We start from the raw sequence: 11,858 nt of genomic DNA, 5'->3' as shown, positions 1-11,858 counted from the left end.
GTTGGAGTGTTTGAGCAATCTGCAGATCCGGGCTTCTCGCTCCAGTTTCTGATGATCTAAAAAAAACAATCAGATAAACATGACAGATTTACACACAAGTCAAAGAAGAAGGTTATTACTCATGATGAACGTGTCATTAATAACAAATAAATAATGGATATTTGTGTCGTTATACAAAGTTTGAAGTGGTGAATGTTTTTCAAGGTGAATACCAAGGAGTTATGAGACACACAAACACGACTCTACTACACACACAGCTGTGAGAACGGCCTGAGGGAAAGTTTTGTCCCAGATGCCCAATTAACCCCTCGATCCACATCAGAGGAGAGGAGAGGAGAGGAGAGGAGAGGAGAGGAGAGGAGAGGAGAGGAGAGGAGAGGAGAGGAGAGGAGATACCAAGGAGAGGAGAGACCAAGGAAAGAAGGGGACAGGAGAGACCAATTAAAGGAGAGACCAAGGAGAGACCGATGAGAGGGGAGCCCAACGAGAAAAGAGACCAAGGAGAGGGGAGACCAAGTAGAGACCAAGGAGAGGAGAGACCAAGGAGAAAAGAGACCAAGGAGAGACCAAGGAGAGGAGAGATCAAGGAAAGGAGAGGATGAAACGAGAAATAAGGAAGCTGAAGGGGGAGGACAGGAGGAGAAGGAAACGAGAAGAGAGAAGCAGAAACAAGCAGACAAGAAGAGGATAGAGGAGATAAAACAAGGAGCTAGGAGAGGAAATGAGAGGATGGGATAACAGAATGAATGAAAAGGGAGTAAACAAGTAGGGGAGATAAGGAGAGAAGTTAGGGAAAATAAGGAAAGCGGAGTGAATGAAACAAGTTAAGGAAACCGGAGGAAATGCAAAGAGGAAAAGACAAGGACATGACAAGAAAGGAAATAATCAGAAAGGGAAGGAGAAAGAGAAAAGGTACCAAGATCGTAAACAAGAAGGAGAGAGAGAGGAGGGAAGGAGAGGAGCAGAAACATTGAGTAGTAGGGCTAAAGCTAGAGGAGAGAGTGAGAAGAGGAAAGGAACCAAGAGGGAAAGAAACAAGGACAAAAGGAAAAGAGGAGGATATGAGCCGACCGGAGAGGAGAGAGAAGACAGGCAGGAGGGAAAATGGTAACATGATGATGAAAGAAGCAGACAGGAGAGGTGGAAAGGAAACATGAGATAAGCTAAGAACAAAACAGGAGGAGAGGAGACAAGGAAAGAGAGGAGAGGAAACAGTGTTAAGGAGACGAGAGGAAACAGTGTTAAGGAGACGAGAGGAAACAGAGAAAGAAAGGAGAAGGGAACGAGCATGCAGGACAGAAGGAAGGAGGGAGATAGAGGAGACAGGAGAGGAAACACGATAAATGAAGAGGACAATAGAGGGAGGAAAGGAGAGAAGGAAAGGAGATAGGGGATCTAGTTTTCCTGTTGACAAGTGAGTTTGATCCGAGTGTTGCTCTTCTTCTTCTTCTTCTGGTTTTAATGTGGACTGTCAGAGCTACACTCAGCGCTGCCCTTCAGGTCACACACACACACACACACACACACACACACACACACCTGTGTCAGTCACTTCAGAAAAAAAGACGGACGTCCGACGTGAAGCGCAGAGACCTGAATCTGACAAACGAGCTGATTAATGCAGGTGGCGTGAGAGTGACGCTGCACACTCATTCACAAGATCTCATTTTCTTTCCTGTGATTACACCAATGATGCTTTTTTTTCCAGATGGTTTCTGGGACATTTTGACGCCTTTTGATGAGTATTATTACATCAGAGGAAACATTACAGACAGAAACTCGATCTAACATCCTCTGCAAGACGACGCATGAAGCATCGGTCGTGTCACTGCTAGATGCAGTCGTAATTTTCACATCACCACGAGCGTGTTGGTCTCAAAATGTGTTTTTTTTTTTGTTTCTGCATTTGTGGCACATCTGGCTGTCTAGCTTTGTTGCACCAAAAGTGACAAAAACCTGGGTGCAAAAGCAAAGAATTTTGTTTCTGGTTGATGGACGTGTTGTTAGGGTTTGAAGGGTGTTATCATATCAGGAGAAACAGAGCGAGATATCAAAATGTTACAGAGCGAGACAAAAAGCCTTGTCTTCAATCTGCAGAACAACACGTTGTTAGTGTCATTGATGGTTGTTGCTTTGATCACCATCCCGTCATACTGTATAAGAAGAAAGGCACTTCCACCTATCAGAGCTCCTGTGGGTCTTAAATTAGTTGGGTTTTATTGGAGCAGCAGACAAAAATATGTTTTGAATTTGGACTGCAGTACCCATTTTAAACACTGTGACACGTGTCAGAGTCACATATTGTTTTTTAAGATTTGTTGCCGCAGGCGCATTGAGGTAGAAGAAAGAAAGTCTAAGACGCGGTATTTTCCTGTTTCTTAAAGGGGACATGTTCTGAAAAATCCACTTTGTGTTTTTGAACATATATCTGTGTAACCTGAGAGTCTACTGACCCACAACATGTGAAATAAACCATCCAGTCCTTTGTTTGTGGTCTGCATAAGTCTTATAACACAGAGGAAAATGCTCTGTTTCTAATGTGTTCTCCTTGTGATGTCACAGTGGGATTCTGGTATCTCCACCCATGGACTCCACCCCCAGACGAGAACAAAACTTTTGAGCAGGTCGGCCATTTTTATTCTCTCTACAGAGGAGTGATGTCTACTGGGAAAACTCGGGGTGGGGGGGGCTCATTGCATTTAAAGAGACACACACACCAAAACGGAGCGTTCTGAGAGAGCTGGTTTATACAGGGTCACAAACCTCCTCTGGTGCTTGATTCATGTTATATTTTGACCAAAGCACAGCACAGATGTTTCATTTAGACTACAGGGGGACTGTTTGAAAAGGTGGAGGAGGGGACTGTTTGAAAAGGTGGAGGAGGGGACTGTTTGAAAAGGTGGAGGAGGGGGATGACATGTCCTCTTTAAATGATGTATTTTTCATTAACTAAGACGCACCATCATGCCTGCAGTGGCATCAGACTTTTGGAGGGAATAAAAGATGATGAATAGCGGGTGGACACACTGTGGATGAACTTGCACCATGCACTTAGGACTATAGGTTATTAAAATAGGACTTACAACGTCTAACATGCCATAAAAAGCACTTAAAACAGGTAGACTGTGGGCATGAATCCATTATTTTTTAATACTGTTGGAAAACGTCCTCCTTGTAACAATTTATTCAGGGAAAATGTAGATTTTTCCGTCGCACTTTTTGAAGCTGTGGATCCAACAGCACCCATCATCTGCCTCTCTCGCAGGAACAGACGTGGAGGCTTCACATGCTGGAATCAAACACTCGCTAAAATATGCTAATATGGGCTCTTAGATCTGGGACATACACACATGCACATCATGATTAAATCCCCCATGATGCCTCTGCTGCTTCATATTCTTACGAGCCCATGAAAACACACATGCAGCCATGTTGTAAATGTCTTTCTGTCGCTTGATTCTCACCTCTGGCCGAGAGCTTTTTGGTGTTGATGATTTTGGCGGCGTACTCTTGGCCTGTGCAGAGTTTGACACAGCGGCGCACCACTGAAAAGGCCCCCCTGGGAAAAAACAGACAGGAGACAGGAGGAGGAGACGGGTCAGCTGCTATTTAAGCTTCGTCAGCATCAGAGGGGCATCGGAGTGACCTCACTGTTGTCCTGGACTCTCTGCTTTCAAACCAACCTGATCTGAATGCATGATGAACCCCGGGATGGAGGCGCAATAACACATAACACGTCATCCAACATTTCACACTGTTGTGTAAAAGATGAAGATTTCAAGGCACTTTTGCAAAGACATCTGTCTCACAACCAATCCAGGGTGTACCACCGCTTCCTGGCTCCAGCCCTCCCGTGAGCCTGACAAGCAGTATAGATGATAGATGGATGGATCGGTCTCGCACATGGAGAAAATGTTAGATCTTAAAACAGAGGTTATCTACAACATTTCAACTTTTCTTGTAATTTAAGTCCCAAAAGAACATGGCGCCATTTTGATTTTACCAACTGAGTTCAGCAGTTCATATTAGTTGAGGTTGAACCTAGAAGACAGATAATCATCCAAATCTTTAAACTTTTCATATATTAAACCCGGCTGCACATAGACTTTAAATATTACTGGACAAAGCCTCAGTGACGTCACCTATCTGTTATTGCAGGGAGTTTGGAGCCCCATCGATGGTGAGCGCCATGCTGGAAATGCTAACTAACCGCTTAGCTAGTTAGGCTACTGTTGTTTGCTGTTAGTTTTAATAGTGTTAGCTAAAGTTACAGGTGCTAGCTATTTTCATGTTAGCTAGATTTACTGTTACTGTGTTTAGCTAAAGTTAATGTTGTTAGCTAGATTTAATTTGATTAGCTAAAGTTAATGTTGTTAGCTAGATTTAAGGTTGTTAGCTGAAGTAACTAGCCTATTGGTAACACAAGTTAAAAGCTTAAACCAGTTAACTATCTTTACTGTTGTAAGCTAATGTTAAAGTTACCTAAAGTAACGGTTGTTAGCTGAAGTTACTGTTGTTAGCTAAGGTTAATGTTAACTGATGGTACTTGTTAGCTTAATGAATTGTTGCTAGCTTCTTATTTGAATACCAAGATTGTGAAAACAAAACTCCTGCAGCCATAAACAACAACGTTTTCCACCAAATGATCGTGAAACACAGTTTGCTCGATGTTTTTATCGACATATTAAGTTGAGTTAAGCAGCTAGTGTCTGCATTTAGCTATTTCTGTTTTATCTTTGACTTTTTAGACCTTCAGAAGGTGTCCGATCAGACAGAGAATCATAGTAGGAGCTGCCTCTCTAAAAACTCTTGAGCGCATCTGAGGACAAAACAGCTAGCAGCACGTGTGCTTACTGGTGACTAAATAAAATAAGTGGAAAAAAACGATTTGAGGAAACAAAGAGCTCTCTCGCTGTTGTTTTCTTCTGTGGAGGGGAAGTCATAAAAAGCATTTGCTGAAGCCTCCAACTTGATTTGATTGTCTTGAGCTGAAAAAGTGTTTTATCTTTTGTGCATCTTGTTTCAGTCTTTGAAACTGATGAAATAAAGGTTAATCTTTAATCTTCATCTAAAACTTCCAGGCACAGCTAGGGTCAACATTTCTGTGTCATTACTTTTATTCAAATGTGCTTCTCTTGACCTGAACTTGGAAATTAGAGAGAAAATTGCTGCATCTCATAATTTTCAGGTACTTGGCATTTCATTGACCTTCTTTAAAGAGTGAAAGAAATCATGATGAAGGTAACCATTTGTGACGCAGGTTATAAGAAACTGTGTCTTGAATCGGATGAGAAATATGCAGCACCAGTCAGGTACTTTATTTAACCTGCTTTAAAGACAGAAAAATGTTAATAGCTACAACCTCTTAAAGTATCTGCATGATTTGTCTTCTCATATTTTTTTTCTCCACGACTTTAATTATGTAATGCAAAGTGATCAATCAGAGGAAAGAGCAGCAGCGTTTGAAGGATAAGCGTTTTTTAAGTGTGCAGCGCTGGAGTTTTTAGGGCCACAGTTTCTCATCAAACCCAACAGAGACAAACAGAAATAACCACCTCTGTCATTTCTCGGAGCTAATTTTATCTCACCTCAGCATTGTTACGCAATGAAACACTCACACTCCCCTCTGAGCCCCGGCCTCTCTCATGAGCTCTCCAACATGCATACGTTATGAGGAGCCGTGGTGAGTAAGCATGACACTCGCTGACACTCTCTGCTGCGTGGTGAAACAGCAGCAGGAGACTCGACATGGCAGGTTATCTGCAGGGCAGGTGGGGAGTCAGGAGGGTCAAAACCTGCTTTTGTTAAACACAGAGAGCGGCTTACCTTTGAATCTGAGCACTGAAATCCTCCTTTGTTTGCCAAGAAACTCCACAAAGCCATTCAGCCGAGAATAATAAATAATAATCTTGACTAAAAGTCCACTTACTACACACGACATCTAGACCCTCGTTAGCCTTCAGAGAGGGTTCCAGTTAAAGAAAAAATCGGTTGGTGTCTCATAGCTCAGGATTTCTAAGTCAAGCCTAAATTTAAGCAAGCCTTAAATCTTTTAACCGTCAGTCTTTGAGTATTAAATATGTATTAAAACATAAATATTTTAAGTCGCTTGTGCTTTTTGTTGCTTAAAGTTTTAAACAGGAGAAACTTATTTTGATTCAAAGGCTGTTGGAAAGGATTCAGACCTCAGAGTGAAACAACATCATCGATCGATCAAACTACAAACTAACTGAATATTAAAAATGTGTGTGTAGTCATTAATTATCAATCTGTCATGTTTTTATGAAGCCATGGGGGAGCTTTTGTTGCAGTGATAGATTCAATTTAATTCAATTTAATAAACTCTATTTGTCCCTGGGGGGAGGGGGGGATTCAAAGGCACGCAGAGCAAAATGAAGAAGACAAAAATAAGGAGCAGCAAACACAGAGCAAGTATTAAATTAAACACAAAATAGATTAAGTAGATTTAATATAAAAGTGGACAGTGGTCAGACTAACAGAGGGAGACGAATAGGGATTAAAAGTGTTTTATATAGAGGCGCCAGTGGCCTAGTGGTTAGAGCGTGTGCCACATGCACAGAGACTGTAGCCCATGATGCGGCAGGGTTTGAATCCAACTGTGGCTCTTTTCCCGCTTGACATTACCCACTCTCTCTCTCTCTCTGATTTCTGACTCTAACCACTGTCCAATCCCTACAATAAAGGGACCAAAAAGTCAAAAATCCATCTTTAAAAAGTGTTTTAAATTTGGAAAAATCAGCCCGAAGTTGATTGAAAAGAAAAATCTGTTTTTAAAGAAACTGTTTAACTATTCCTGCTCATAAATATTTAAATGCAACAGAGAAGTTGCAAAAGGAGATCAACAGCTGTTTCAAAGGAGGGTTTCAGGGGTCATGGAGGGGTCAAATATGGAGTTTTCAAACATACTAAAAACACTCATTTTAAAGCTTCCATACTGATGAGAATATACACAGACAATGCAAACCCAAGGTACAGCTACGTTAGCATTTAGCCACTTCCTTGCTAACATTTACGTTTGAGAATCACAGATACGATATGAAAGGTATTTATTAATTTTAAATATTAACCCTTGTCATGGGAATTCTCACACCTTGTCTTCCTCATAATCATGACATCATAAATAACACTCTCATATCACAGCACATTGTGAAGAATACTGTGTGATTAATCTTTTGTTGTTGCCTTTGTCCTCTCAGGAAACAAAGTGTAACTAGGTCAAGATAATGCACCGTATTTATTCTGACATGTCCTCTCTGGGCCTCCTCCTCCTTATCTCCATCTCATGCTGGAGAGAGCAGAGGTCCATTTGCAAACTCCTGGATTCAACTGTCAGAAAGACGACTGTTGGCTCGGTGTTTCTCTCAACACAAATTTCCAGAACACCCTCATTTAGAGCAAAAGTATTTGAGTCTGAGGTAAAACATGCTGGATCCTTCTGGAGCAAGGAATCTGACTGTAAAAAATGAAGGTGATGCGAAAGTGCAAAAAATCCTGCAGTTCCTGGAGTGTCCACTAGAGGCTGGCTGCAGAAGCACAGGAAGTCACATACACACCCATTCTAAAAAGCCTGTTTTTACAGCAGAGATTAACATGTTTACAGCCTGGTTCAAAAAACCAAATAGGTGTGATTAGCTCATGTCTCGATGGACACACACTGTACGGGGGGGTGAATGTTTTGATGACTCATCAGTTTTGATTTGATGAAGGATAAGAGTTATTCACAATAAGGCGTGTAGCTGACCTGATTGACAGGTGGGCGCGGTGTAACGGTTTGTCAGGAGGTTTAAAACCCGCCTCAGCTCCAGCTCTCAGCCTGTCGTTAGGTTGACTGAAAGTTAGACTGAGACAGCATTTCCAGCACGGAGACCGCCATCAACCTTCAGTAACCAATGGGTGACGTCACTGAGGCTTCTTCCATGTTTATTAAAAGTCTAACTTGTTGGGTGACCCCGATCGCCTCTGTCAAAACCAGGAAGTGTTCGACATCCGGTGCACATAAAACTCCGCCCCCTGCAGAATATTCCCAAACATCTGCTTTACATAATAAACCCAACACACGTCAAAAAGTGACAACAGCAGCAAAACAGCAATAAGACTCTGACTATTATCAGTGAAGGCAGCTGCCTGTCTATTGTCTTTAACTTATCACTTCCCACACAAACACACACACACACTGGAGATCCCAGCCAGCACAAAAGAGGTCGAATCAGTCTGTAAAACGAAAATATCAACACTTGAACTGAAACCATCCTCGGCACTGAACTTGCTTTTTTATTTTTTTCTCCTCTGGTGCTGTGGAATAAATGTTCCTGTGAGGCAGAGAGTGAGAGAGAGAGAGAGAGAGAGAGAGAGAGAGAGAGAGGGAGGGAGAGAGAGAGAGAGAGATCCTCTCTACCCACGCACAACCTGACAGAGACATGGAGTCCACTTTGCATCTACCCACTGTGGCACCCATGGGCTCTTCAGTCTCGATTTGTCTGCCTCTTGTGAGGGGCCACACATCCTAAATCTACTCCCCCCCCCCCACCACCACCAAAAGACACACCTCATTAGATTAGCAGTAGATCAAGGGCAGCAGCATTATTCGGACTTCTCTGCTAAACTGTGTGCCACTGTGATTAGAGCCAGCTGATGATGAGGGAGCTTAATTCCGACACATCAGATTGCCCCTCATATTAGGGCCTGTTTGTCCCTAATTAGCCCTTGGGCAAAGAAGGGGTGGGGGGGGGGGGGGGGGGGGGGGTGCCCAGAAGTGCTCCTGAGCTCATGCAGATCAATCTTCATGCAAAATCTAGCAGCTGTCACATACCTCCCGCTCTCAAACAAGATTTATTTGTGCAAAAAAGGACAGAAAAGCATTAAGGAAGCTGCTTAATTTAGATTTTAAAGGAGCTCATTTTAGAAGCAGAACCAGCGTGCGTTTTTGTTTTGAACGGATGGAGCTGCATCCATCACCGCAGCTGTGCAGACCCCTCCATCCCTCCCTCTTCATGCTCTGTAATCAAATGTAAAATGAATGTAACAGCAGCTTACTTGCCAAGCTCCTCGTACAGCTGGTATTCATCTGTAAAACGCGTACAAGTAGTAGTAGCCATGATGTTTCCTTTCTCGGACGGGTGCGGGAGTCCGGAATGGTTCGGCGCGTCGCTGCAGGACCTCTCCGGCTTTCAGTCTCCGCCCACCTCGATCAGAACCCTCCGGATGGTTTCAGCCCCGGCGCACGCTAACACTTTACGCACACACACACACGCACGCAGGCACGCAGGCACGGTCCCGGATCCAATGGTTTCTGGCAGGCGGAGAGGACGGACTCTTTAAATACCACACAAAATGGTAATGTGAGCTCACCGCATGACGTGTCCCCCCCCCCCCCCCCCCCACGATGGGTAAGGAAAAAACAGAAATAAAGAAAAATCCGAGTTCTCTGATTGGAGAGTGCAGCGTTTGATTACACTTTATTATAAATCATATAATCACGAGCAGCTCTGCAGCCCATAATGAAATTACTGCACTTACTCAGTCAGAGTCTATTTCAAGGATTCAAAAAAACTTAATGCATCACTTCTCAGTGCACTTCAGTAATTGCATTGGATTGGTTTCTGGGGCTTTCTGCAGCTTCTATATGAGGGTTTTTGATTGAGCACAGAAACTATAAAACATCTAAATGACTTCAAGCAGGGCCAGATTAAGCTTTACGGGGGCCCAGGGGCAAAAACGAGCTGCAGGCCCCCACTTACCCACCCCTTGTGTTTTTGAAAGCCTGAAATTCACAAACTAGAATCCATCTGGGGCTCAGTTGGTGGAGTCGTCGTCTCTTGATTGGAAGGTTCCCAGCTCCTGAAGCAACATGTACGATGTGTCCTTGGTCAAGACACAGAACCCTGAATTTCTCCTGCTGCTTCGTATGAATAGGATAAGTGCTTTGAGTAGTCAGAAGACAAGAAAAGAAATATAAAAGCTCCATTTACTATTAAATTAACTTCTGTCAGGTCAATGTCCTTGACCAATGAGGGCACAGAGCGCTATGCATGCTAACAAGTCACTTGATAAATAATGAGTAATGGAGGATTTTACAGTTGTAAGTGTGAAACAGTCGAAGGTCAGACAGAGTTTGACACTCAGAGGGAGGAGCTGTAGAGTTTGATGGCTACAAGCAGGAATGACCTCCTGAGGACTTCAGTCACACAGTGGAGTGGGAGGGGGTGGTGACGTTTATTCCCTGTGATCGCTGCACGACCATAGACAATTCTACAGTTCTCTTATCAGACTCTTTTATCCAAAGCGACGTACATCAGAGAGTAAGAACAACACAAGCAAGGATCTAGAAAAAAGGGAACAAAGTCAGTAAGAGCAAACGATCAGCTTTGAGTCTGATTGGACACACAGGTGCTGACAGGAAGTGACCAGAGGCAAAGCACAACATTGAGGGCAGTTCTTGAGAGCTCTAATCAGTATAGAAACCATCTTATAAGTCGTCGTTATCAAACAAAAACCATCATCATCATCAATAATATGGAGACCATCATCATTAAGTTAGTAGGTATTCATGAAAGAGCTGGGTCTTTAGCTTTTTCTTAAAGGTGCAGAGGGACTCTGCAGATCACATGGAGTTTGGAAGTTCATTCCACCACCGGGGGGCGACAGAGGAGAAGAGTCAGGGACTTAGGACCCTGTTGTGAAGGTTGGATCAGACGCCTTTCATTGTCAGAGCGTAGTGGGGGGGGGGGGAGGGGGGGGAGGGAGTGTAGACCTGGATCAGAGAGTTAAAGTAAAGTAGACTGTCTGCACGCCACCTCTACCATCTCCGTGCTCTAATCAACCTGCTGCTGCATGTTTCCTGTTCTCCAGTTTGTTCTTCTCCTCTCTTTAGTTCACATTGAGATTCTGTTACACTACACGCAGCATTGATACAAAGACACATATTCTCATTATAGCGTCGTATAGAGGACTCTGTCTTTTAGTCCGCTACTTCCATGTTTTTTTTTTTTTACATCACATCTTACCTCAGGTGACCCCGCCTCCTGTATGACAGGGATAGTCTCGCACTTGGGGTGGCCAATAAGATTTCCAAGACGGGCCCATGCCACCCCATCTGGACACGCCCCTGACTGACCCCCTAAACAGACACAGGGCTCACTGGTGCTTTTGCCCTCCTCAGATCCACAACCAGTTCTTTGGTCTTTTGTCTGATGATTGTAGAGGAAAGAGAGCATCGCTTCAGGATCTGAGTACTCGTCCCTCTGGTGTTTTTTATTATCTGGAGCTGAAGACACTTTGATTAAACGATGCTCAGACTCTCACTGTAACTCCATCTCATCTCTTCAGTTCATCGTCTCATTCTTTCCATCCGGAGAGCGGGTTAGAGAGACGGATTGATTTCTTAAATAACGAGCGGGGAACAAGAAGCATTGTTGCAGACGAATGGATGTCATGTGAACGGATGGAGCGGGAGGAGAAAAGTGGAGACGGCTTTTGTTTCCGCTCCTCCAAAAAGACAAGAACGACGCGTTTCCCCCTTTTTGTTCTGGCTGAGACGAATGTGCTCATTAGAAGCTAATTGACGCATTAATGAAGGGAGTGATCAGAGTCCATGACAGAACAATAAAAGATAAAGACGCAGAGCAAAGTGCTGCAGTCACAAGACGAACTCGTCGTTAAGAAAGAAAGAGGCAGAAGAACTGAGAGATTTGAGTAAAACAATAAAATGCTCCAGCGGTTTTTAATTTATATTCTAAAGAGGGAGTTTTATTTGTTTCTTTAAAAGTACTCCATGAATCATTTTTAACAAATTTCCTCGCTGAGTAATCGTCTGTGAGAGCTGCAAATAGAAGTCCTGA

The 11,858-nt window shown here is 43.3% G+C and overlaps 1 protein-coding gene across 13 annotated transcripts in view; it reads right to left on the bottom strand.

Annotated features, from left to right (window-relative positions):
* Positions 1 to 9,358, bottom strand: part of LOC132991909 (calcium/calmodulin-dependent protein kinase type II subunit beta) — a 48,885-nt gene extending 39,527 nt beyond the window's left edge. For 4 of the 13 annotated variants that reach the window (XM_061060882.1, XM_061060885.1, XM_061060897.1 and 1 more), the window contains exons 1-3: positions 9,055 to 9,357; positions 3,465 to 3,559; positions 1 to 56 (exon numbers count right to left, since the gene is read on the bottom strand). The exon at positions 1 to 56 is cut by the window's left edge and continues 4 nt beyond it. In XM_061060882.1, the coding sequence (XP_060916865.1) occupies positions 1 to 56; positions 3,465 to 3,559; positions 9,055 to 9,116 (213 nt within the window). In that variant the 5' untranslated portion in view covers positions 9,117 to 9,357. Of the gene's footprint in view, positions 57 to 3,464; positions 3,560 to 9,054 lie in introns of all 13 variants that reach the window. The other 9 variants (XM_061060883.1, XM_061060895.1, XM_061060892.1 and 6 more) reach the window with 4 other exon arrangements.
* Positions 9,359 to 11,858: the final 2,500 nt, after the last annotated feature.

This window comes from Labrus mixtus, chromosome 17 (genome assembly GCF_963584025.1).
Source record: "Labrus mixtus chromosome 17, fLabMix1.1, whole genome shotgun sequence".
NCBI lineage: Eukaryota > Metazoa > Chordata > Actinopteri > Labriformes > Labridae > Labrus > Labrus mixtus.
The sequence above is the reverse complement of the archived record's forward strand: the minus strand, read 5'-3'. Positions and strand labels throughout refer to the sequence as shown.